The sequence below is a fragment of the Fringilla coelebs genome (assembly GCF_963513975.1).
Source record: "Fringilla coelebs genome assembly, chromosome: 1".
In the NCBI taxonomy this organism is placed as follows: Eukaryota; Metazoa; Chordata; class Aves; order Passeriformes; family Fringillidae; genus Fringilla; species Fringilla coelebs.
In genome coordinates, this window is record NC_140028.1 from 65,589,784 (window position 1) to 65,616,100 (window position 26,317).

The 26,317-nt window shown below is 40.5% G+C and overlaps 2 protein-coding genes across 2 annotated transcripts; both read left to right on the forward strand.

Moving 5' to 3' along the window:
• Positions 1-610: 610 nt before the first annotated feature.
• On the forward strand, positions 611-9,562 carry CHMP5 (charged multivesicular body protein 5). Its single transcript, XM_084203350.1, has 8 exons — positions 611-755; positions 4,570-4,674; positions 5,415-5,461; positions 7,025-7,118; positions 7,204-7,275; positions 8,270-8,378; positions 8,766-8,878; positions 9,390-9,562. Exons 1-8 carry the CDS (start codon positions 687-689, stop codon positions 9,438-9,440), a joined length of 660 nt encoding a protein of 219 aa, XP_084059476.1. The 5' UTR covers positions 611-686; the 3' UTR covers positions 9,441-9,562.
• A 655-nt stretch (positions 9,563-10,217) lies between these two features.
• BAG1 (BAG cochaperone 1) lies at positions 10,218-24,416 on the forward strand. The gene is made up of 7 exons (XM_084218023.1): positions 10,218-10,284; positions 13,603-13,731; positions 13,870-13,952; positions 14,662-14,775; positions 15,251-15,358; positions 20,868-20,930; positions 23,691-24,416. Exons 1-7 carry the CDS (start codon positions 10,242-10,244, stop codon positions 23,778-23,780), a joined length of 630 nt encoding a protein of 209 aa, XP_084074149.1. The 5' UTR covers positions 10,218-10,241; the 3' UTR covers positions 23,781-24,416.
• The last annotated feature ends 1,901 nt before the right edge of the window (positions 24,417-26,317 follow it).

Sequence of the window (26,317 nt, forward strand, 5' to 3'; positions counted from 1 at the left end):
CTACACCTCCCCTGGTGCACCTTAAGACTTTGTCCTTTTGTCCTGTCACTTCTTACCTGGGAGAAGAGCCCAACCCCCACCTGGCTACACCCTCCTTTCAGGCACTTGAAGAGAAGCGATAAAGGTCTCTCCTGCGCCTCCTTTTTGCCAGGCTCAACACCCCTAGCTCCCTCAGCTCGTGGGATCTGTACTCCAGACCCTTCATCAGCATTGTTGCCTTTCTGTGGGCTTGCTCCAGCACCTCCATGTCATTCCTGACTTGAGCGCCTCCGAACTGGACACAGCACTCGAGGTGTGGCCTCAGCAGTGCCGAGTACAGGGGGACAATCCCTGCCCTTACCCTGCTGGCCCCACTATTCCCGATTCATGGCGCGGTTTTGGTACACTTTATGGTTCCCTGGCGTTTCTGACCGATCAGCTGAACTGAGTTGTGGGGTTATCCTCCCCTGCCAGCAGGCGATGCAGGCCCAGCAGCTGCCTGCGGGCTGTGTCGAGGGAGGACAGCGTGCCCATGCGCGGGGCCGCTGAGGCTCGCTGCGGCCTAGGGCCGCTGCCGGGACGGCGCTTCCTGCTTCCCGCGGCCCTTCCTCCGCGGGGCGGGGCTGGCCGTGGGGTTCCGGGTCGGCCGGGAGCGCTGCCGCCGCCGCTGTTGCCGGGGTCGGGAGCGATTCGGAGGCACCGCCGCCATGAACCGCTTCTTCGGCAAGGCGAAGCCGAAGGAGCCCCCGCCCAGCCTCACCGACTGCATCGGGAAGGTGAGCGCCCGGCCCGGGCAGCCGGGCCCGCTGAGCGCTGCGCTGCGCGGCCCAGCCGCCGCCTCGGCAGAGGTGGCCCTAGGGACAGCAGCGGTGTGTAGGTGTGTGTGAGTGTGTGGGGGGACACTGCCCTGCGTGTGTGTCCGTGTGTGGGTATGTATACTGTAGAACCACGGAAGGGCTTGGGTTGGAGAGGATCTGAAAGATCGCGCAGCTCCCAGCCCCTGCCGTGGGCAGGGACACCTTCCACTAGAGCAGGTTACTCAGAGCCACACCCGGCCGGTCCCTGAGCGCTGTGATGTGCGGGGATACGCGGGGTGTTTCGGCGAGCGTGTTGGGGTGTCCTTACACGTACACAGCGATGTGCCTTGGTATGCACCTCCGTACACCCACACCTGCGTTTGTGTCCTGTGCCTGGGAGCGCATCCCATAAACGTGTAAATCCCATAAATGAGCGCTCACTGTGTACACAGTGAGCCTGCGGAAGGCATGGCTCTCCTTACATCTCATGGTTCTCAGCGTTTCCACCTGAGGACTTCTCTGGTTGCACTAGCTAACTCCTGCCGTGACAAGTTGTAGCAAGGCAGGGGCAGGAACAAGATCGGTTTCCTTGTCCAATATAGAAGAGTGTTGTGTCTCTTCAGGGTGAGAAGGGTTGTTCTAGGGTCCATGCCAAAGGTGTGTGCGGATGGACGCATGAGCAGGCTCAGACCGAGTAAGAAATGCTCAGGAAACACGTGGCAAAGCATTTTACAACTGTTGTTGTGTTGGCCTGCCTGCAAAGAGGGTTAAGGAAATGTATTAAGATTTACCGTAATTTCATAGTCTTTTTTTGACTTTAAAGTTTATGAAGAAAACTGTAGCATGGTTTTGCAGCTCCTTTTGTTATACGCTAATTTTAAGAAATGAAGAAAGAAAATGGAATTTCTTGTGTATTTCTGTCAGTAAACAAAGTTCAGTAAATGTTGTGTGACTAAGCTTTGTCATTGGAACCTGACAACAAACAGTTTCCATGGAAAAATCACAGTTTTCCTCTCAGAGGATTTATTTGCTGCTCAGTGGAGAGACTCTTTAAATGAAATACCTAGTATTTGTCAGTGCTACCTACACATCAGTGTCTTGTGTATGCCACTGGCTGGTATGGGGAAAGAGAAGTGTTCATAATGTTTGTCCCAGTACTTTATCTTACTGACAAAAATCTGTATTGCTTTTTAGCAGTATTAAGCCCTAAACTCTAAATATATTTTGTTAGAACAGTGAATAAAGCATCTGATTGAAAATCAGGATTAATTTTCCCATTGTTGCCAGTAAACAACAGTAAATTTGGTGGATGACTTGAACTCCAAAATGCATCTGAGATACCAAATGCTTAAATTTGCTATTTTGGCAATGTAAGTGGAAGAGCAGGAAGCCTTGTTTCCCTCACAACAGCTGAGACTTATTAGTCTGTTAGATTTTTCAAGCTGCTTTTGCCAGTTCCAAGTTAATGTCCATTTTCTAATGGGCAGGTAAGTCAAAAGAAAATTTACATTGGCCAGCAGTATGTCTTCTGCTAAGAGCTTGTTCAATCTTAGAGAGTTTTGGGATATAAAAGTGTAATTTAAACAGATGTTTTGATTGGTAACACCAGGGATTTTTTTTTTCCCAAAAAATCTTGCTGAATGCAGTTTTGATCCTCTTCTAGTTGTTTGTAATTGCACTGTCTGGAAGTTTGACTATGCAAGACAGCAGATTAACCGAAAAGAAGAATTTTGTATTTATTTTATCCATGTGATGACTTTGGCAACCAATGACGAGTTACTAGTGGTTACTAGTAAGCATGGGGAGAAATGCTTTCTTTTAGTAGTTTGAAGTTTATGAATTAACTTTTTGTGCCAAGGTATATATAGTAATCTGTCTGATTTGTGAAAAACTTTTCACAATAGTGGAGTCTCTAGGATAGGTCCTGCTAAAACTACAGACACGATTAGGTTGTTTATTTTAAATTGCACGTGAATTATTATTGAAGAGAGCTGTGTGAGATATTAAAAAACTTCTATTATTTCTTTACAATGTTAAATCCAACAGTTTGGAGGCTCAACTACTGTTGCTTCTGGGGTGTCTTCTGTCTTAGGCACATTTTGTTCTACCTTTTGAAAGAGTCAAATTGCTTTCTAAGGTTTCTTAACCATGTTAGTTCAGTGGTAATTAGCTATTAAAGAGCAGTTTGGAAATTTATTAGGTGAGCAGTGATTAATGCAGCATTTGTTAAAAACATAGACAACTCTTAGGCAGTAATCATGCCTGTGTTTTGGATGTTCTTTCCTGTGTAGAAAAGTTTAGTTATCTAAAATTCATTGTATTTAAAGGCAGGGGTTTTATGCTTGCTGGCTGAGCACAGTGAGATGACTCAAAGCTGTCACAAGGCTTGTAGGAGGAAGGATGCACCAGGAAGTGAAGCATTAATACTGTTTTTAAATTTTCTTCTTTGAAAAAACAATCTAAACTTAGGGTTTTTTTCAGTGTAGTAAATAGGAAACATAGGAACAAAAGGGTAATAGTTATGACAGCTGTGTAAAAACTCAAATTCCCTTTCTTTTGTGTAAGTTGGGGTCCTTCTGTAGCAATGAAAGGTTCCTCAGTGTGCCTTATTTGTGAGTAATAGACAGAAGCTCTTCAGGTCCTAATGCAGTCTTGTTTTTTGGATAAATTAGATCCATTCTCCCCTCTTCTGACCAGTCTCATTTTTAAGAGCTGAGGTCCCGTGTTGTGTGTGTGAAACTTTTACATAGTTAGTCAGTGTGGGAGGTTCTGTCTCTGTTTCCTGCTAATGCTGCTTGAAAGAATCATTATATAAATAAACCAAATAATTTTTTTCCCTGTGGAGGTTGACCTCAAAGATGTAGTTAGCTGATAAAGATCTCGAGGAGGTGCCATGCTTTAAACATAGAGGAGTCCTAACATCACAAATTTTTCTCTTTCTTGTTGTTAGTAAAATATTTGGATAATAGAAAGCTTAATACAAATTTTTCACTGCCAGCTGTGCCCAGGCACTTTAAAGTCTTGTGAAATGTTCATATCAGATGATCCACTCAGGATGCCTCTGGCAAATGCATGTTGCTGTCATAGAGCAGGGTTTTAAAAGGGTCACTGAACCACTGAAATCAAAATGCACATAATTGTGCATGCTTAGCCACACCATTAACAAGGCAGCATTGTAAATTTGCACTGATCTGTCTTATGCTATAATTGGAATGTCATTATAATCTAATCCCTAGGGAGGCTTCTTGGAATGAGAAGTTAATAAGCTTTATTTTGTTGTTTCCAGAGAAATGCTAGGGTAGTCAGTTCATTTTAAAAAGGCTTTTTATGAATTTGTTTATTCTCTTAGAACTACCTGTGCCTGTCATATTTAACCCACTTATGGTGAAGGGTTAAATTATATCCCAAATGAGAGCTCTGTGGAATGCCAGGAGGGTACAACTAGAAGTTTTCCATTCCACTTTAGTCCCTGGCACTGCGTATGACCAGAAGTTTTGGAATGGAGAACTGCCTTGAGTGGCTTTGCAAGGGAGCATCTCAAAATGATGAGAACATGTCACAATGGCAGAGCTTCCTGCAGCCTCAGTCTTGTTTCTTATGCTCCTTGTAGAAGTTGTTTCACTTGATTCTGGCTCTGGATTCTCGCAAAATCTAAACTGTTTATAAAACCAATGAGTGAAGAAACAATTCAGTTAGAAACACAACAAAACAGAGGCTGTTCTTTTTTTGTCCCAGACCTCAATAATACCTCAATGAATGTTGTTTTCTTTGTTTTCCCCCTCCTATATTAAAGGTGGATAGCAGAGCTGAATCAATTGACAAGAAAATTGCTAGGCTTGATGCAGAATTAGTGAAGTATAAGGATCAAATGAAGAAAATGAGAGAGGGACCTGCAAAGGTAAGAATCTTCTGCGGAATTTGAACATGCTCACATGAGGATGTGACTCACACTTCTTGTCATGTGATTCAGCCAGTTCATCAGGTTCTTAAAACTGCATCTTGCCCCACGGATGAGAGATAAGATCCTGCAGGATTATTTTTATTAAACGTACATCTTTGAACAGTGTTTTATTGGTTTTTATTTGTTCCAGAGTGTAATGTAATTCCTCTGTGAGAAGTAACTTGTTTCCCTTCTTCCTCATTACCTGAATTAAGTCTGGCAGAGAGGCTGTTTAGTTTCTCATCCAAAATAAAAAGCTCCACACTATGCCTAAAGGGAGCAAGGCAACCTGTTTTTTAAGGGGATAAACTTACAATATAAAATGTATCTGAAAATAAACATATATGATATAAATAGTATTGTTCAAGTACCTGTTGCAGTATTATATTATGCTGACCATTAAAATGTGTTAATGAAAGACAGTTCTGATGGACTAAGTTTGATGCTTCATTCTCCTTACTGAAAACATATATCAGAAGCTAGAAACTGAAAGTATTTTCTATGAGAAGCTTTGTGTACTCTCCTGTTTTGTTAATCATTAGTGCGGGCCAAATGCTGAATGTAACTATTGTTAAACTCTTGGGACTAGTAACTGAGGAATCTTTTGGAAAACTTAAATCCAATGCATTAGGTTTAAACAGCATAATCAAGTGTAAAGTCAGGTATTTTATCTAATGTAACACTATTGTGTTTTTCAGAATACAGTAAAGCAGAAAGCATTAAGAGTGTTAAAGCAGAAGCGAATGTAAGTTGAAATCTTTCCCAGTTTGTGGTTAATAAAAGGTTGTTTTCTTTAGGGGGTGGTGGCACACTTTAATTTCTCTTTCCAGTACTCTCCTGAGCACTCTTTAAAGCAAAATGTTGAAGAGCCCTTTCAGAAGTATCTCCTTACATATTTTGCACCAGGATATTTATGATTGATACTCCAATATCTAAATTTGGATTGATACCAGATGACCTGAATCTGCTCATTATTACAAATATGTTTGGCTCCTAAGCTTTCTGAGAGATTGTCTCATTTTATATTATTAATTGATTACTGTAAATTTTGTATTTGATAACCTTGCTCTGGTTTACTGGAAATTTACCTGTTCTCTATGGGCACCTTTGAGGACTTGAGTGGATGTAGTGCAGGTAATTGTGTCTATGCAGAAACCCCCAAATGGACAGGATAGATGATCCTGTGGTCTGGTCTTGTCTAGTGTACTATCTTGAAAGTGTCCAGCAACAGATCCAAAGGAAAGAATATCAGAACATGGCAAGTGTTCAGGAATGTTTCATTAGAATATCTTGTAGTCTATGAACTGCAAATTTTAGAAGCTGTCTGAGCCAAAGCTCCCATCATCTTGTATTTCATATCCCTCAGATGAATTGTACCTTTATGGACTCACTCAATTACTTGTTAAGTATTAGTAAAATCTTACAATCCAAAATATCATATGGCAAGGAATGATACTTGGTCTTGGGTTAGATGTTGTGAGGAGGTCTGCTTGATTCTGGCTTTAGGGGTTTTTTACAGGTTTTTGACTATACTGCCTGCTAATCTTCATTGGTGGGATTACTGGGCCCCGCATAATGGGCTATTGTCATGTCCCTCAGTCATTTCTTTCTGACTTTGTGGAACAGTAATAGATGCAGTCATTAGTTGTCCGGAAGGTTTTGCATGTGGATCCTCCTTGTCTTTCAGACCTCCTGCTTTGCATGTTAGAAGGACTCACATGCAGTGAGTTCTTCTTACAAGTGCAAAAGGTTCATTTTTATGCTTTCATTATTTTGCTTAACTTGACATAGTTTACATTCTTGATTTGATACAAGTTTAGCTTTGAGAAAGATGATTTATTAATTTTTAAAGTCTCTCTTTTCTCTGTGGTTAGTCTTAAAGGTTTCCTTTAAGGTAACCTATCCTTCTCCTCCTCCCTGTCCTGAAAAACTCCATTGTGGAGCCATTGTGGTTTGGATAATCTGCCAGCTCTTCCATTCTCTTTACAACATTAGTGAGCATGGCATGCATGTCTGCCTTACGGTGATTAAACTGTTGCTGTATCCTCACCTACTTTGTTAGTCTAGGCAAATATGGTGTTGCTGTCATTTAAAACAAAACTTAGTTGAGGAATAGCTTTGTCAGCTTCAAGTACACAGAAATGCATAATAGCTGGATTTTTATGAAGCTGTTTATTCTACAGTTGTGTATAATAAGTGATAAAACAATCCAGCAAATCTGTTCCTTTCTTTAGATTACTACTAAGACTGTTTGTGGTGATAAATAGTGTAGTGTTTTAAAGCCATTATTTGCCTTTTTTTTAAACAGGTATGAACAACAGAGGGATAATCTGTCGCAGCAGTCTTTTAATATGGAACAAGCTAATTACACTATTCAGGCATTGAAGGATACAAAGACAACGGTACCAGTTTTTTTATCTCAACACTTGTTTAATTTGTTTTAATCTGTGCTACATCAGATACAAGCATGATGTTTGACTCTTCTAGGTGGATGCAATGAAACTGGGGGTGAAAGAAATGAAGAAAGCTTACAAGCAAGTCAAGATTGATCAAATTGAGGTGAGCTTTTATAGTTAAATAAATAAAGAACAAAAATAATGTACTGAAATAATGGTGAGTGGACTATGAACTTCAAGGCAAGGTGACTATTTTTGTTTACATGAGTTTGTCTGCCTTTTTATGGGACCACCATCAGAATTCCTTCCTGATTTTTCTGGTACTGCACAATTAGTGGTTTTCCTTATTGTAGTGATTATTGTTTCCTTGCTGAGTTAATCTTTAAACTCTCCTTTCCTTGCACTTCAGCATAAATGTTAGTGGATACTTCCTGCTATGGCTTTTTTTGTTCTTTTTTGTTTCCTTATATAAGTAATATGCAGATTAGTCCTTTAACCCACCCCCCACCCCCCCCGCCCCATTCAAGGTAGTGCCTGATGAAAAAGAACGAAACCTAAAAAAAAACCCACAAAAAACCACCAACCAACCAACCAAAAAAAAACCACCCCAGACAACAGCAACAAACAACAACAAAACAAACAAAAAAACCAAGCCACTAACTAACCATCAGCAAGGGCTGGCTCTGGCTTCAGAAAATGCATTAAAAAATCTCCCATAAGATCTCTAAATATAATTTCAAGTATGCTGCACTTAATTTCTTACCCAATGCCAGTCCTGATTCCTTTAAGTTCTCTTTCCTCTTCTGTCTTTTATAAATGGCCTGCATTGTAAACCCTTAGGCAAGTATTGTTTCCTTACCTGTACTCAAGTACAGTGCCAGTAAATAGGCTAATGTATCCTCTAAATTCTGCTGTGGCACAACTCAGCTTAGTGCTTATTTTCCAGATGGTAGGTTTGTCTAAATTTCATACATTTTCTGCTTTTCAAGTACTCCTGTCCTGAATGTGTGTGCTTTGACCTATATTAATACTGCTTCAAAAAATGGTTTATTAAATAATAATTAAAAGAACTGAGTGCTTTGTATGTTGGAATTACTAAACTGAATTTGAGTAAATTCAGAACGAATTGAACGAATTTAAAATAATTCTTGCTTCAGGACATACAAGATCAGTTGGAAGATATGATGGAAGAAGCCAATGAAGTCCAGGAGGCACTGAGTCGTAGCTATGGAACACCAGAGATTGATGAAGATGATTTGGAAGCAGGTTAGGAAGGGGGAAGATGATTTTTTAATGGTACTGGTTATAAAAATCATAATACTGTCATACAGTGATTTTTTATTTTCTTGGTCAAATGCTTTAAATGTGTTTTTAAAAGCTTCGATAGCTTTTTTTAAACATCAAAGCTGCATTTCCTTTAAGAGAAGTAACAAGAGCATAGACAAACATGAGATTCCAGTGGAATTCCCTGCTACAAGGCAGGGAAGAAGGTTCTGTCGAGTGTGTGTGTGTGTGTATTTCTGACTGATGACTGACGTGAGGTGAATCTGAATGTAAGCATTCAGTAAGAATCCTGAGTTTCTGTATGAGCAGCTTTTCTCTTGCAAAAGGAACTTCTTGCATAATGTTTCAGCCAACATAATTCAATTTCAGAACTGGATGCATTAGGTGATGAGCTTTTAGCTGATGAAGACAATTCCTACTTAGATGAAGCTGCATCCGCTCCAGCAATCCCAGAGGTCACTCCTACGGACACAAAAAACAAAGTGAGTCCTTTGCTCTTTAACAGCAAAATACATTTTTGTTTGGTTTGGGTTAATCACATTTGTGTTGGTTGCTTGATATTTAGGATCCTTAATATTTTGAATAAAAAAATGTGCTTAATGTTATGTATGCTATTTATGTATTGTATGTATGGATTCTAAATACAGAGAATTTGAGAATACAGTGTACAGTGTACTGAATGCTCTTAACTATGTTTAAAATCACTAGAATGGCATTTTATCACTCCTATCAAGCACTGTCAGACTGCCAGTAGAATTTAAGTGTACCATTACAACTCTAGTCTTAAAACCATAAGAAAAGCTTCTGTATGATTGCTTTTGGAGCTTTAATAGAGCTTTGTAGTGAGGGAGAACTGATACTCTTGTTTTGATTCCAGCTGTCACACAGTGGCAATTGCAGATAGACACTTTATAGAAGTAGTAAGGAAGATTCTGTAAAATGTTCTGGTTGTTGAAGAGTTGGTAACTCATTGCTTCTATTTCTTTCCTACAGGATGGCGTACTGGTGGATGAATTTGGGTTGCCAAAGATCCCTGCAACATAAACGTTTCAAAAGCACAATGGAACTATACTTTTCAAATTGTATTAAGAATCTTTTTTATTTTAAAATTCTGGAGAACTTGTCTTTCCAGTGTAACCTTAATATCACTACATCCTAGAATGCAATATGAGTGGCTGGTGGTGTTCTTTCTTTGGAGAAAGTTGTTTTACTACTGAATTCTGTTAATGGAAAATTCTTCCCAGTTCCCTTCAGTGGAAGCAGTCTGATAGGTTTTGATTTCCGTATCTTATGGACAAAGTAAAACGTGAAGACTAGTGGTGGCTGTCGATAGCTGAGGTTTATTTTGACTTTGTATTATGTTTCTCTTTCTTGAAACTAAGACTATACGTTGCTGCTTACTCTCTGTAAAATAGCTCCCTTATTACTACGCCTGTTTGATAAAAGAACTGAAAGCAATTTTTAAACTACTGCAGTCCTGAGACTTTTATGCGATTGTACTTGTAACCTTCTTGAAAACTGCTCGGGTTATCGTTAACTTTATGTATTCCATGGAGACATAAAATCACGTAGATTAGCAGATCCCTTTGTGTGGAGTTTTTGGCGATTAATTGGGTCCGAAGCACGGGGCAGGTTATCAGCGTCACGGGCACGGGGTTCGCCAGAGGCGGAGCCTGGTTGGGGACGGAGAAGAGCCGGTCCCGTTCACGCCTCGGCCGCGTCTCTCCTGCTGCTGCTGCCGGCAGAGCAGCCCGGGAGAGCGGCATTCCCGTGTTCCTGCTGCGGAAGTGACGCGCTCCGGGCGCGCCCCGCCAGCGCCGCCGACGGTTCCTGTGGCGGGGCGAGATGGCGGCGCCCGGAGCCCCGGTGACCGTCACCGTCACTTACAGTAAGCGTCCGGGGCAGAGGCAGCGGGCGGGAGCGCAGCGGGGGCCCCTCCCGGCCCTTCCCCGCCCCTCTGCCCGCCATCCCGGCCCGGCCCGGAGCGGCACCGGGCGCTGCGGGGCGGGCGGGCCGCGGCTGCACCGGCGGTGGGGGCGGGCGGGGGTGGCCTCGGCGGGGCGCGGCCCGGCCGCCGCTCAAGCCGGGGTCCATCCCGGCTGCTGCCGTGAGGCTTCGCTCCGTACTGGCCACGGCTTGCCAGGGTCTCCTCCAGCTGGATCGCGGGCGTAGGTGTGCTGCAGGGGTGGTAGTGGGAACAGGTGACACGGCGGCCTTCGCAGAGGTCGTTGCGGGGCGACGAGGATCTTGGGGTGACTGGAGCATCTCTCTTAAAAGGAGGAGGTGAGAGAGCTGGGCCTGTTCAGCTTCGAGGAGAGATGGCAGAGAGCACCTCATTGATGTGAATGAGCATCTGAAGGGGGGATGGCGAGAAGATGGAGTCAGGCTCTTCTCAGTGGTGCTCAGCAATAGCACAAGAGGCAATGGGCAGAAACTGATGCCCAGGAAGTTCCACCTGAATATGAGAAAGAACTTCTTTATTGTAGGAGTGACTGTGCCTTGGTACAACTTGCCAAGAAAGGTTGTGCAGTGTCCCTCACTGGAGGTATTCAGGAGCTGTCTGGACACAATCCTGTGCCACGTGCTCTAGGATGACCCTGCTTGGGCAGGGAAGTTGGACCGGATGACCCCCTGTGGTCCCTTCAAGCTGATCCATTCTCTGATTCTGCTGTTTGGGTAATCTTCATTTAGATGAAATATATTGCCGAAGTCAGCACTGCGTGTTAAAAGCAGGTGCTACCCAGTAGGCTTTCTTCTGGTTTGTTGAAGAGGCTTGGATATTGACACCTAGTGAGCTGCAAGGCTGCAACAGAGAGTGGTTTCTTTGTTTCTTCGGTAGGACAGATGGGTGCTGACCTGATGGAATGGGTCACTCAAAGGCCAGCTGAGTTGGGCTTTTCCTCCCTGGAAAAGAAAAACCAGAGGAGGAAGAAGAAGGTGGAGGGGAAGATGTGTCTATAAACAAATATAAAACCTTGCTGTAAAGGGGTGAGAATAGCTTGGACACTGCAGTTCTTAAAAATAAGATGGGAAACACCATGGTTAAATTGTGAAGTGGATCTAAGTGAGACAGTAGGAGGAATGAAGAAGACAGTAAGCAAGATATTCTGCTGAGTTTTGATAGCAAAACTTAGTAATTTTTAATTGTATTTTTGAAAATAAAATTGAATAATTAATTCTGCCTTTGGTTCTTTTGCCCTATGTTGGAAATGTTGTTTCCATCTCTTAAGCCTATTGTTTATTTCTGATTGCTCATTCATGTTTTCAAATTGTGTTTCAAATTATTTTGTTAAAATGTTTCCTTTATCACCTGGTCATTTTATTTAAGAGTCTTTGGTGAGGAATTTTGTGGAATAATTTGTTTGAGCCATCGTCATTCATGTGCTCACTGGTGCCTTCAGAGAGTTCCATTTGATCTGGGGGGTTTTTATTTTGAAATGTAAGCAGTTCAATAATTTGACATATTTATAATTACAACATCTTGCTGTTTGGCAGCAGCCTGCTTGTCTGAGAATGTTTTCATCCAATTCCAATTGTTTTCTTACCTGATAATGACTTTGTTTTTAACAGATAGCAAATAGAAGCCTTTGTTCAGCTTGGGCTTCATCTGTGTGATTTACACCTACAGCTGTCAGATCCGGCTTGGCCACTTTGCACAGAACATTTTTAGTAAAGTTTTGTGTGCGTGAGTGAAAGTGGGGAAAGATGGAAATTCGGGCTGAAAAACAGAGCAGTAGACCCACATGTGTGACTTGACAATCTGCAAGTGTGGTGGGCAGACCCTGGCTGGACATCAGGTGCCCACCAAAGCCATTCTGTCACTCCCCCCCTCAGCTGGGCAGGGGACAGGAAAGACAACAAAAGGCGCGTGGCTTGAGAGAAGGGCAGGGAGAGAGCATTCACCAGGTCATGGGCAGAACAGACTTAACTTGGGGATGTGTAGTTTATTAACATTGAAATCAGAGTAGAACAATGAGAACTAAAAGAGAAAAAACAACTTTTCCCCCGGGCTTAACTTTCCTCCTGAATTCTCTAATTCCTTCTGCCTGAGCAGTGCAGGGGAATGGGGGCTTTGGTCAATTTATCACACTTTGTCTCTGCTGCTCCTTCCTCCCCAGGGGGAGGACTCCTCACACTCTTCCCCTGCTCCAGCATGGGTTCCTCTTATGGAGTGCAGTCCTTCAGGAGCAGACTGCTCCAGTGTGCATCCCTCACAGGGTGACAAGTCCTGCTAGCAAACCTGCTCCAGAATGGGCTCCTTTCTCCATGGGTCTGCAGGAGCTGCCAGGAGCCTGCCCCAGCATGGGCTTCCCACAGGGTCACAGCCTCCTTCAGGCATCCTCCTGCTCTGGTATGGGAGGTGTGAGAATAAGTTTTTCTTTTGGTATGTGTTCTCTCTTCCTGCAGAGTAAAAAATGCCTGTTTTGATTTCTGTTAGCCAGAGGTGGTTGATTCCTGTGGGTGCTTTCAGATTGACAGACTTTATGTGTGTGGGAGCAGATGGTTGTAGAAAAGGTCTGTTGCAAAGTGGAGATTAATAGGCATACTCCCTTTTTCCCCTTAGAACTACCTCCTGATTGCATGCAAGTAATCTTAGGGAGTCTGAATAGGAAGTGGAAGGTGACAGATAAGCTGGGACTCCTCCAAATGGTTATGTCTGCTTATCAGTACTATATGGGGAGAAGTAGTTTTTGTACTCAGAGAATTCTCTCTGGTTGGTGGTGGAGATGGAACAGGGTAGACGGTGATCTCTTGTTTCTCATGTTTGGGAAGAAGGGAGTAAAAGAAGTGATAATTGTCTCAGATACCAAAGATTCATGTCATTAGAAGTTCATACAAGTAGGAAATAGAATACGTCAGGAAGGTGTGGGTTTTCATGCTTTAGCTTGTGGGATGTCTGGACACCATCTGTACTCTTAAAAAGAGATAGGGAATAATATTTAGCAGGAGGTAAATTATGTCAGTAAAATACACCCCGTCGAACTCTTCAGTTTATTCCAATGTAAACCAAAATTTTCAGCTGAGGTTGGTTACTTCAAGAGGAAGGAAGTGTGGTAGAATAATTTGATTGAAAATTATGAGTCTACATAAGAACCTGTCATTTGAGAACTTTCTGCTTTAATAGTAATAAGTATTAGAGATGGATTCTCTCTGTAATATTTTCTAGGTTACAATAAGTGTTACTGTTAGTCTGTTTTTCTACTAGGTAATGAAAAGCACAGTATTCAAGTTGCTTCCCAACGAGAAGATGGTGAACCTACACTACAAGACATGGCTGTACTTATTGAACAAGTCACTGGAGTTCCAGTTCCTTTTCAGAAACTGATATACAAAGGTAACTTATAAATCTGCCATCTTTCTTATAGATGATGAACTTTCATCAGGTGTTCATGTTTCGAATATCTTCAAAAAGAAATTCTTATGCCACCAACTGTACTTAAGCTGTTTTTTTCCTCTCTTGGTCTTTGTTTAGGAAGGTCTCTGAGAGAATTGGAACAACCATTATCAGCACTTGGTGTTAAAAATGGTTGCAAAGTCATGTTGATTGGGAAAAGGGTAAGCATTGCTTTGGATCTTTTTTCCCCTTAAACTATCATCATTTTTGTCACTAAGTCAGCTGCTGGACCCAGAAACAAGCTGGAGCATTAACTTAATTTTGTATATCTATCCACAGAGTTGAGTTCAGTCTCATTTACACTGCAAATGACTGCAGTTTGTATTTTCTGAAATTACATTATTGACTGGCTTCTGCTTTACATTATTGACAGGACTCTGCCTAATCTGTGGTCAGTGCTCATGAACTTTCTGTGCACTGATGACATTATCCGCTCATCTTATTTGTCTGGTTTAAAAAAAACTTTTGCAGCTGTAGCTACTGAGCCTTGATCATCTAGATTATTTCTGGTGAAATGATTTGTGGCTGGTTTTGCAATTTGAGGATGAGGTAATAATTTTATGATGTAAATATTGCTATACTTTAGAAATGATAAATTGACAAAAAGAAAAAAAAATTGCACTTTTTCTTTTCCCCTCAAATTAATCTCATTAGTTTTGTTTGTATACATTGCTGATTTAAATATATTTGTAATTAAGCTTTGGAAGAAGCTGATTTGGTAGTTATTGAAATATGGAACTAATAGCCACAGTGTAGTGTGTATTCTAAACCCTCAGAAGCCTTTATGTCTGTATCAGCACTGCTGCTTTTTAGCTGCATTGTATCTTTATTTGTTCCTTAGTTGTGAATGTTGTACTTTTGAATACACAGAATAGTCCAGAAGAAGAGGCTGAATTAAAGAAGTTAAAAGATTTGGAGAAGTCAGTGGAGCAAATAGCTAATAAGTTAGAGGAAGTTAATAAAGAGTTCACAAGTATCCAGAAGGTATGCCAGTTTTGTATCACTTCGTATCTTTGCAAAGCATTTTTGAAGGTACTTCTATGTAAAAAAACCCCAAACAAAACAGTTTGGAGGTTTTGAGTAGTCAGTAATAGCTGCCCCTCCTAAATGCCCAAGAGTCAGTAATAATTCTTAGTGAATTCCAAATGCCATTTGCGAAATAGAGACATGGCAATGTTTGGAAAAAGGTAAATATTGTTTCATATGGGATAGCTTACATTCTTTATATCTGGAAGAAGAAGGTCTATTACATGTTTATCATTTTAGTAAACCTTACAGATCTTACATTTACCATGTCAAGAATTGATCAAACACAGAAGAATACAGATTAAGATTGGAGTCCCTATCATGCTTGAAAATACAGAAATAGTAAAAGATGTTGTCTGCTGTTGTGGATTGACAGATTTTCTAAGGTGAGTATTGTGTAGGGTATAGAATAATTTTGTTTTTTCTTCTTCAGGGATTTTTAGCAAAGGATCTCCAAGCAGAAGCACTAAAACAGCTGGACAAGAGGATAAAAGGAACTGCAGAGCAGTTCATGAAGACCCTTGAACAGATTGATGCCATTGTAAGTAACTAACCACAGAAGAGGGTCAAATCCCAACAGAAACATATTTGATATTTTAATGTACTAAGAAATTTCTGTTTTGCTATCCAAGTGCTTCAGTCAGTAGTGGATCATAACCTTACATTACATTTCTAGAGTATAATATACATCTTCCTGTATGATGTAGTAGCTCAGAGCTAGATGAGAATAAGGGTCTTGTACAGAGATAATAGAAAATTGCCCCAACCTGAGTATTTCCTTACTCTGTTTCACTGTCTGCTGGTTGTTCTCTGTAAGCCTCATTATATAATTATGTTGCATATCAAGATTATAATAGCCTGCTCTGAAGGAAAAATGCTGCTTTTCTGTGGTAGTGGGGTCTTTGGGTCTCCTCCTTGGTACAGTGACCTTCTATTGGATTTTTTTTTTTTTTTCAGAAATATGCCATGCAAATACCTATAAGTGGTGAAACAAATGTAGTTTAATTTGATGGACTCTTTGTAAAAGTTCAGCAGTGGACCAAATCAGAGTAATAATTTGAACTGGCCATCATCAAATGCTATGTAGTATGGATGTGTTCCTGGGAATGGTGGGAAGCTTACCAACTAATTTCCTGCTTTTGTATTGTGAACCAATGATGATAATGTAGTCTTTGCTGCTTGTCATAGCCAACAGTTCTAAATGCTTCTTTTAAAAATTGCTGTATTCTAAGTATTTTGAAGTCTTCAAATTTCTGTTTCCTTTTGTGCCTCATATAAAGGAGAATATTGTGCTGACAATTATTGAAAGCTGTTAGACATAGAGACTTCATATAACTGATTTCCTGATTGAAGTGGAAGATTTACTACATGTTGTCGTGAAAATATCAGTAAGGTGACAACAGCTGTCTCAATTGGATGAGGTTAAAGCTTATTTCTGACCCCTTCAAGGTTTGATACCAAATCCTATTTGGAAAAAAACCTCAGTACTTGTATTCTGGGTACAGTTCTGGAACCCAGCAGGCAGCCTTGTAAAACTGCTTCACTGCTTCTGGAATAATTCAAATTCCCCAAGTTTACTTTTAATTCTGTTACTTTTTGTGTGGTTTAGAAAGAAAGCATGCTGTGCTGTTATCTCCTTATCCAAAATCCTCTAAATAGTACTGGACAAGGGATTTTAGGTCTAGTACAATATTTTAGAAGACTTACAATCAGTGACTTGGTGTTTAGATTTGGGAAATAATGGAGTCCCTGTATTTTGTTTCTTGAGAAAGTGGAGCAGCCAGAGCTAAGACTAATTACAATTAATTTCTTCCAAAATCTGTAGTAACTGTTTGTTACTTTATTGAATAAGAGCCTATGACATTGAAAAGTTGTTTTTTGGGTTGTTTTTTTTTTTTTTTAATATGTGAGGGCTTGGATTGCCAGTGATTGCAGGTACATTGCACATATTTGTTTCTTTTAATATACAAAGCTGGCTGTGAGATTTGTAATGAAAACTGGACTACTGTGCAATCTTGCAGATGAAATACATGTAGGTGGGTGGAATCTTTACATAAAATGTGGGAGTTCAGAGTGTTGGTATCACACCAGGTCAAATGTACAAGCCACCAACTTATGAGGCAGCACTCAGCGGTACTGTGGTTGTGCACTGTATGGAGGCATCAGTACAGACTGGTAGTGAGGGATGTGTATGAGCAATAAATGAGTTCCACTGGAGTAGAAAATGGCAAATAGAAATGCAAAGCAGTGAAGTATTTTATCTTGTTGTAGGATTGGTTTATGCAAGTAATTAGCATTCTTTTCAGCAGCCAAGTAAAAAGCTAGTTGTGACACATCTGTTAAATGCTATTGAACGTGTAGAGGTGCTGTTGATTGAGTCAACAGCATGTTAAAAAATTCAGAGGGGAAAAATGTGACTGAGAAGAATGAATGATGCATTGTAGAAGTCAAACATATCAGCAAGCTCACACTATAAATATTCCAGCTTTTTCCTTTGGCAGAATTGTCACAACTCATTAAGGTGTCTCAGCTGCTGTGTGTTATTTGGATCACTCATATAGGCAAAATGAGATAAGGGTGAGGAAGCCTGCATACTATTTTCTTTCTATTCTAGGAATATGACTCTCTTACAGGTAGCAGACAAGCTCATTAATTAGAGGAGCTGAGTTTGGAACTAAATACTTTTACTAGACACCATGCATTCAACAATTGTGAATTTAAAAGATGGGATTTGGAAGGTGGAGAAGTAAGTTTATAATCATACAGTAGTGGGGTGTGAGAGAAAAAATACAGTGTTGTCACTGGCAGAGGTGTGAAAGAAAAATCATGAAGGGATGCTTTTGGGTAGAGCATCTGTAACTTAAGCATTGTAACATAAATGTGTTTAAATAGCTACTGCTTTCACAGCATCTTACAAAATTTTAATTTGTCTGACACAGTCAGACATTGCCATAAGCCAAGATCTTAAAAGTTTTCTTCAGGAAGAAGGCGGTTGAGTCTTGTTCAATACTTGAAAATTTGTGTGTGTTCATTCTCAGATGTGCTATTTATTTCATCAGTTAAAACAATTGGTCCAGGAATAGAAGTCAAAATACACTATTACAAATCTCAGTGAGAACAATACAGGAAATGCTTTACTTGGTCATCTGGATCAGTTTTTTAAATATCTGAAAGGCTTTTTCAAGAAAAAGCAAAGTTTTTCTGAGATCAGTAGGAAGATTTGAATCCACAGTCATGACAGTAGGTACCTGTGAACCAGCTCTGTTTTCACCAATATTGCAGTGTGAGCACTCACTTTGTCCTCAAGATGGTCTCCTATTAAATGGCAGATTTTTTAATTTAGAAAGACAATATTGCAGAGAACAGATTGTTCTAAGAATTGAAAAAAGCTTTCTCTTCTGAAATACCAGTCACTGATTTTGTTAGCATAAATTCACAACAAATCTGTCAAATTGCATCTATCAGTATTGAGAACTTTGATAGTGCTACTGACTCATAGTTATGCTCTGGTGGCCCATCCTCCTTTCCTGAAGATTTTTTAAAATTGTATTTCCACTGTAGAACTTACTTAAATTAACAAGCTGTTCTGATGAAATGTAGCTGTCTTCTTGTCTCTGCTATACCTGTCATTCAATAAATCCATACGAAATTAACATTTCAAGGATTAAAAGAAAGAAGTATTTTGAAAAAACCCCACCACTGTTCCTGTAACAAATATTTTCCAGACATCTGGGAAATTTTTCCACTATTACTGAACTTTTTGAATTTATCTGTATCAATAAAAATGTGATTAGCATTTCTTACTGTAATTCTTTAATCTCTTAGCATGAATTGTAAACATGAAATCAGACCTTCAGAGAAAGGTATTTCTAAACCTCAAGGAGCGTTGTCACGTGAAAGGGGAGGTTTTTTCCAGCCCTTTCTGTTTGATTTGTGTGTCAGTGCCCCAGGTCAACTGAGACCCTTGTGCCCCCAGTCTGCCAGTGTCCTGTTACCCTTCCCTGAGCAGCCCACTTGATGCCAGGGTGGTTCATCTGACCTGCTTGGGGTCACATGCAAACAGAGAGGCCCCTCCTGGACCTCCACACCTTTAATTGATCTGTTGGTGCCCCAGGCAAGATTCAGGGACAAATTCAGGACACAACAGCATAACAGGGGCCCCCTCCTGGGTATCCACAGTCAAATATGTTACCTGCTGCCAGTGACTCTTAAGTGCCCTTGAAGGACTCACTTTACCAGTTTATGGAATAGCACTCCTTTGTTAATACAATAGAAAACTCTTGACAGGATTGCTGGTGGTAGTATCTGGCTGCAAAAATGTACTTAAAGCAATATACTAACCAGCTCTAATCCCTAATAAGGGAGTCTTCCCTATATTTATGCCATTTTTAACTTACTCTTATACTATTTTTACATTTAGGTGGAGCTAGAGTGACTATAGTTGTGCATCATGTTCAGTGGGGGGTGGTTGTACTTTGGAGGTGGGTAATGTCGGTGTTACATCTGAGGTGACCTTTGAGGCTGGAGCCATACATCAGTGTTGCATCCAAGGTAAACTTTGGCATGGAGGTGGGCATCTGTGATTTTGCCACAGTTGCTGGTTCAACAGCAGGAAATCTTTTTCCTTCCTTGGCTGACAGCTGTTATGTGGCTTATCAGCTACAAGGTATCACCATGTTCCCCCTCTTGCCTCCAAGTGCTCTCTTCCCCCAAAATCCTTTTGGACAGACTCTGGCCATGGTGTCTCCAGTCCACCCTCTCTTTAGGTCCTCTTAGTGTGTATTGTATGTGGGAAGTTGGGCATGCTGTCCACATTCCAGCACCAACTGCACTTTTTCCCTATAATTTTCCATACTTTCCACCCTGCTCCATCCTCCACTTCATCCCCCCTTAGCCTCTGTGCTGACTACAGTTTTTTGTTACTTTTCTACCAAGTTTCAGTAATGGAAACTGGGCGGTAGCTTTCTACTCTAGCCATCATGCTGTTAGGGCTCAAGAGGGAAACACCAGTGAAATACCTCTGAGGAGATAAGGAGTGTTCTGTAGGGAGGTGACACAGCCCACAGCTCAGCTGAAGTGCCTCACACCAGTGCACACAGCATGGGCAACAAACAGGGAGAGTAGAATCCATTTGTCTGAACAATAAAAGTGCACCTTTTTTTTTTGTTGTTGATGTTGTTTGTATTTTGATTTTTACAAAAGTTTATGTATCTAAACCTCCCAGCTGTGCTCACATTTTGGCTGAAATGAAGTAGATTAGGTTAGGGAAACCTGTGTTCTTAGCCTGGAGTTAGGGTGAAATATAAAAGGTAAACTAGTGAGAAACTCCCAAGATTTTTATACATTTTCACCAGTGGGAACACAGTGTTTTTAAGAATGTTCACATAATGATATTCATCTGTACAGGTGTTTTACCCATTAAGAAAAAAATCATAAACCTGAGCACCATTCCTTAGCAACATTCCAATTTCACATAGCTCGAAAAGGACACAGCATGTAGCGCTTGCAGGACGACATATATGAGATATATATGAACGTAATGGGTGGCAGGAATGATGCAGTTTGAATGAAATGGAAAGCTGACATCGTGTAACACTTCACATCTGTTGCCTTCCATGAGTACATTGCAGAGATGATCAGATGTACAGCTTAGACTGGCAATGACTGCATTACTAATTACAGTCTAATGATGGCAAGTAATTGAGTTAATGTATTTGTAAGAAATGTTATAAACTCTGAAAAAGCTCTGAAGAACAGTTAACACACACCAGAGCAGAAAAAGCAGTGTGTGTAGTCTGTTGCTGTATATTCCCTAAAGACACATGGTAGGTTTGCTGTCTCTGTTCTTTGCAGTCAGCATGCTGCATCCCTGGCTTTTTAATAACTTTTTCTTATATATTCTTTCTTGTGTAATCATCCTTACTGAGCAGGCATGACATTTTCTGAATGCCTAGTTAGAGGATTCTTTGATAATTCCAGTTTTTGCTGCAAGTCTAATATGTTCATTTCAGCATTAACCTGCATCAACTTATTTGCTTATTTTACTGCAGAATCTGCCAGAGAATTTCAGTGACTGCAAACTGAAAAAGAAGGGGTTAGTGAAGAGGGTCCAGGTGAGTTTTCTTTCTTTTTTTTTTCTTCCATAAATGCTGAGCAGTTGATACAAAGAGTTTGGGAAAATGAGCTGTTTAGATTTTATCAGTGTTTGTTCTTATATTGGTATTTTGTAGGACCTCACTTTGAGAGGTATTTAATAGCTTTATAAAATAGCACACAAAGTACAGATTTTCATAGGTCATGCTGTTTTCAGATAATGTTTGTCATTTCCATTAATGGTTTGTCTTATGGCTGCCTGATGATGTGAAGTAATCCTGATAACTTGTAAAGACAGTGGGATTGATCATTCCTCCTTTTTTGAATCTTGATGGACCGGAGTAATGACTGAGGTCTGGGCACAAGGATGCAGTTAACTGTAACTCCTGCTGACCTACTCCTGACCTTGCCAGAGGTGTTTTTTGGAAAATTAAGCTTATGCTGCAATGCACCAACTTTCTTTGGAGAGTAGGTCTTTGAGATCTGTACAGCAGAGTAGCTGTGCTGGGGATGGAGGGTTTAATTGCTATACTATGGCATGATGCTTGTAGATTCCTAGGCATTGTTTTTTTAGAGACCTTGAACTGAAGTTTTGTTAGTAAATACTGGAATTCAGCTCCCTGCACTCACACTTAGGTAAATGAAAGGTAATGCTGTTTGTATTATTATTTTTATTTTTATTGTGCTAACTTTAGTGCCAGGTTGGGCTCCTAAAAATTGTTTGTGGAAGTACCTTGCATTCATATATAGAGTTGAATGATTTTGTCTTTTACTGTAACCTTATTAAATACCTCCCATTGATGTTTCACAAGTTATTTAGAATAGCCATCTATTGTAGAGGAAGGCCCACCAAGAACTACTTCATAGGAGAAATGGTTTAGTTACAGCTTTAGGGACAAAGCACTTTGTACTCAGTTATTGAGATAAGTTCAGGTAATGCAGATGGGAATGGAGGTGGTTGCTGGTGTGGCTGTGTTATGTGGGGGGTTCTGAACACACTCTTGATTCCATGTACCTAACCGAGGCAGCAAACTTGCAATGGACTGGTGGCTGCTACTGGATCTCCACTCTTGGGTGAAGTTACAGGAAAAATAAGTGGGGCTTTGTTTAAGAACTGCTGTTTAAGCATAATGGATTCTGTTGAGCAGAGATCAGAATTATTATCCACCATTATGCAGCTGTGGGCTATGAACCCTTTGAGGACTCCAGAAGAATCCTAAGGGGTTTCAGACCATAGCTGTCAACACAATTTGTTTTTCCAGAGCAAGAACAAGAAAACAGTGGCAAGTGATGCTTATTATTCTTAAGTGTCAATGAAAGCAAGGGGGAGCTGTTAACTGCCTTCTACTGCTGGCAGTCACACATCTTCCAGGGTGGGAAGATAAATATGAAAGAGTAGCAGCCCGCAACTGCAGTTGTTACCACCTTCACTTTTTCACCACTCAAGTTCTTACAGACGTGAGTTGATGACAGCTCAAGGGATTGGTTGGAAACAGATGATTCAAAGCAGTGTGACGGTTGAGGAATATTCACATGGCATAACAGTTTGCTGCTCTTAAGGAAAGTGCTTTCGTACTGTCATTTTAATGTAAATAACATGAAATGTCTGGTTTGACTGTCAGAGTCTGGTGCAGACATAGCAAAAACAAAGGCGAGATGTGAAGAGCTAATGGGAGAATCTTTCTCAGGAAGTGCAGTGTACTTGCATATCTTGGGGCTGGCCTAAAACAGGTTGTTGGCTTAAAGTACTGGCATGTTGTGCTGCGTACAGGCTGAGCAAAGTGACCAGGGGCTGCTGGCTGCCAGTTGCTCTCTGTGTGTTACCTGGGAGAACTCGTGGGTACGTTCTAAGAAAGCGTGAGGTGCTGTGGACTGCCCTTTTTGGAATGGAGCCTTCTCTCTTCTTCATCTACTGATGAAGATGAAGGTTCAATGGTGCCTTGTAGTCTTGAGAAGTAGAAAAGATCTTGATTTAATGAAAGCTTGTTTTAAATTTGACTGAGCAGGTTTGTCCCTCCCAGCCTTGGCCTCTGAAGTATGTGTTTTAGAAAGGAGCTTAGAAATCATGTTGCAAACTGAATGAAGCACTGACTTGTCTGAACCTTTGTGTTTCCTATTGTTGTTTATGAACTTTGGATCAACTAAAAATACATCAGCATCAGGACTGGTGATAGTGGGCAGCCATGCTATTATCCTTATCCAATGTCATGTTTCTGTTGGGTTCTGGGTAAATGCAGGTGTGCATAAGCTGTTACCAAAACAACTGGAAAGTGGTTGTTGAGTCGACATCTTCAAATTCACTCTAGAAACTGCACTTTCAGTATTGTAAACTAACAACGACTCCAGCAAAGGGGAGAGTGAATGATGCGTCTGCCTCCATCATCAGAAGGCTAATGAATTACTTTATTATACTATACTATGTACACTTCATCTAAACTGAATCTGCCATGCACTCACTCTTGCTCACAACTGCACAGAACTGCACTCATCTCTCCTTCTCTCGTGACTGTCCCGTGACAATCCCACAAACACACTTCTTGTCCCTGACAGGCCAAGGGAACAAAACATCTTCACTTTGGGTAAGCAATCTCCATATTGCATTCTACTTTAGCACAACACTGGCACAGCAAGCAAGATAAGAACTGTGTTTTCCTTCTTCTCTGCTTGTCTCACAGCTTCTCTCTGTTCAGAGGGCATGTGAGTACCACAGTTCAGTTCTTCAGAAACACCTCCCTGTGCCAAATTGTATCCAATAACATTTGTTTGTTTTTTATTCTCAGGTTTTTCTTGCCCAGTGTGATACCATTGAAGGGAACATTGGTCAAGAAATGGACAAGCTACAGTCAAAGAATTTGGCACTGACAGAATGAGGCATCGCCTTACATAATTAGGAAACATAATTGCTCTATGAGCAAGAAGAAAAGTTTGCTCTTTGTTTTGGAGCACATATCCAGCTTCCTTTTATTTTTTTTTTCCCTCAAAGCCCAGTCTGTTAGACTGGCACCAGTAAATAATTTCTTGCTGGTTGTCTTGTTTGCCGCTTGGTTAGAACTATTATTTTGAAAAGAAATCCTTCCTGAAGAATGGCTGAGCTAATCTTTGTGATTAATTGTGTATCTTATGGACAATAAGATAGTTTAGTTAACTAAGTTATGAAGTTTTCAGTGGTGGGCAATTTTGTCTGATATATCTTTGAATTTATTTACAGCTCAAATCAAAGAAGGTCTATAATCGTACAAGTGCCATAAGTTGCAGTTGTAGGACTACAGCTAGATTGAAAAAGGCAAACTGAGACAACATCTGGGAAAGTTGAACATTCTAGTAGACAGTTCAGAGCAATAAAAACCCCTACGCATTTGTATCTACTTAATGTTTGTATGCATTTATAAATATAAGAAAGCTTGACTATAAGGGAGTTGTACCTATTTTAGCCTTAAATTGTCATAATAAATGGAATGTACTGTAACATGTATGGTACTTAATTTTGAGTGGTGCTTTAAGTTGTTACTGAGCTCCTTGATACAGATGTATGTTTTTTACACAGATTTCTGATGTACTGTGGTTTTTATAGATTATTTGTATTTTGATTATTTGTGTTCTGTCTTGAGTTGAGAAATGAAATGAGATTACTCATGCTGCTCAAATACCAAGGGTTCAGTTCAAGCAAGGTATAACTGAGGAGCTATTTTGAAAGGTTTTTTTAATACTTTTTTCTGAATTTACTGAATTCATGATGCTATATTTAATGGGAAAAGGCAGTGATTATTCCAGTATGTTAAGGCAATCAGTGAATTTTTATAACATGTTGCAAAGAGAGACAGGTTTATTTTAGTAGTGCCATCTGTGTGAGGGTTATGGCTGAGTCTTGCAGTCACATATGTACTGTGCTTAACCTTCTCTGCTAGGTGAGAAGTCAGCTTTTGCAGGAGACACAAACTTTGAGTGGGTGCAGCCAACTTTGCAGTGGTTGCTCAGAGGTTCTGAGTAGACTGTGGAGCGTGTCAGCCTGTAGGTAACATAAATGTACAGGAGCTGCTTTTTCACTGATGCTCCTCATTGGGAGGTCAACTAGATACACAGCAGCCAGCAAAGCAGGGACTGGGAAGGAGCCTCTTTCTGTGCAAGAAATAAACTTTTTATCCCAAATGAGTCAGACTGAGAATGTTTAGAATTGGCCCTTAGGTAGTAAGGCATTATCCATATGTTTTAAGGTTAGCTGTCCTTTCAAGATAAAAATAAGAAATGTGTGTAAAAAGATCTTAACTTCTGATAAGTTATAAAGCTTAAATAATACCTGAAGTGTTATTATTACAGTATTGTCTTTGATGTTCGTAATTGGAGGAACATTTTTTTCGTGAAAAATGCCATTGAAACTGAATGAAGTGATAGCTGTGCATTACAAAGGGTCACTTATATTCTAAAAATGCTGGTTGACCATACTAAGATTTGAGTTGCCATGTTTTTTGCTGTTAACCAGTTACTCCAAGCTTCTATTTTTTCCTTATGAAATTCTCTTATCAGCATCTGTGGAGGATTTTATAGTCTAAACTCCTAGGAACCTTATCTGTCATGTTAGGATTTGGTATGGTAGGACTGCAGAATATTTTTCCCTAGGCTAACTAGTCTGTCATGCTGCATTTCCCCAGCACTTTAAGGTTAAAAGGAGGAAGCATTAGTTGTAGTCATTTTTGTGAAGCCCTGCCTATCCTGTGGCTGCTTCTGGACCAGATTCAGCTGACTCTTAAACCACCAGCAACACTTGCCTAATTCAGGGAATGCAAAATCGACCACTTTCCTATGATGGAAAGGATCCTCACCCTCCCAAATGTGCGTTCTCTAATGCGTTGAGCTTTCACAGGTGCACGTACTTAATAAGCAAGAATCCTCCTGTACCCGTGGAGAGAACTGAGAGCTGTGGTCATGGCTAGGACTGTGTCCATTTCTGCTGTTCCTGTGTAGATTTCTCTCCTGGGTGAGAACATTTACAGGCAGACATCATCTTCCCAACAGTCTTTACCAGAAATTGCTGCTTCCTTAGATGTGCTTGCATGAGTACTTCCTCAGCCTGTCTCAGAGCAAGGTGGATTAACTTCAGGATGCTCCATAGCAGATCTTTTGAGGGTCTGGTGCTTGAGGCAAAGAGAGTGATGGTGAACCTCTCCCACCAGCACATCTGTATTCATCAGAGGGTGGGTGTTCTGAGCCACATTAACCTTGCAGTGCTAAGTGGTTTTGTCTCTAGGACAGATGTGTATGAAGACCACCTTCTGCAGTATAAATTGTTTTGTCTTCCAAATATAAAAATGAGCTGATTTGTTTTGGAAAACAGATGGTTGTATTTAGAGTTGTCCAAGACATTCTATAACGAATTGACTTTTATACTTAGTTTTGGAAAAGGGAGTCGTAA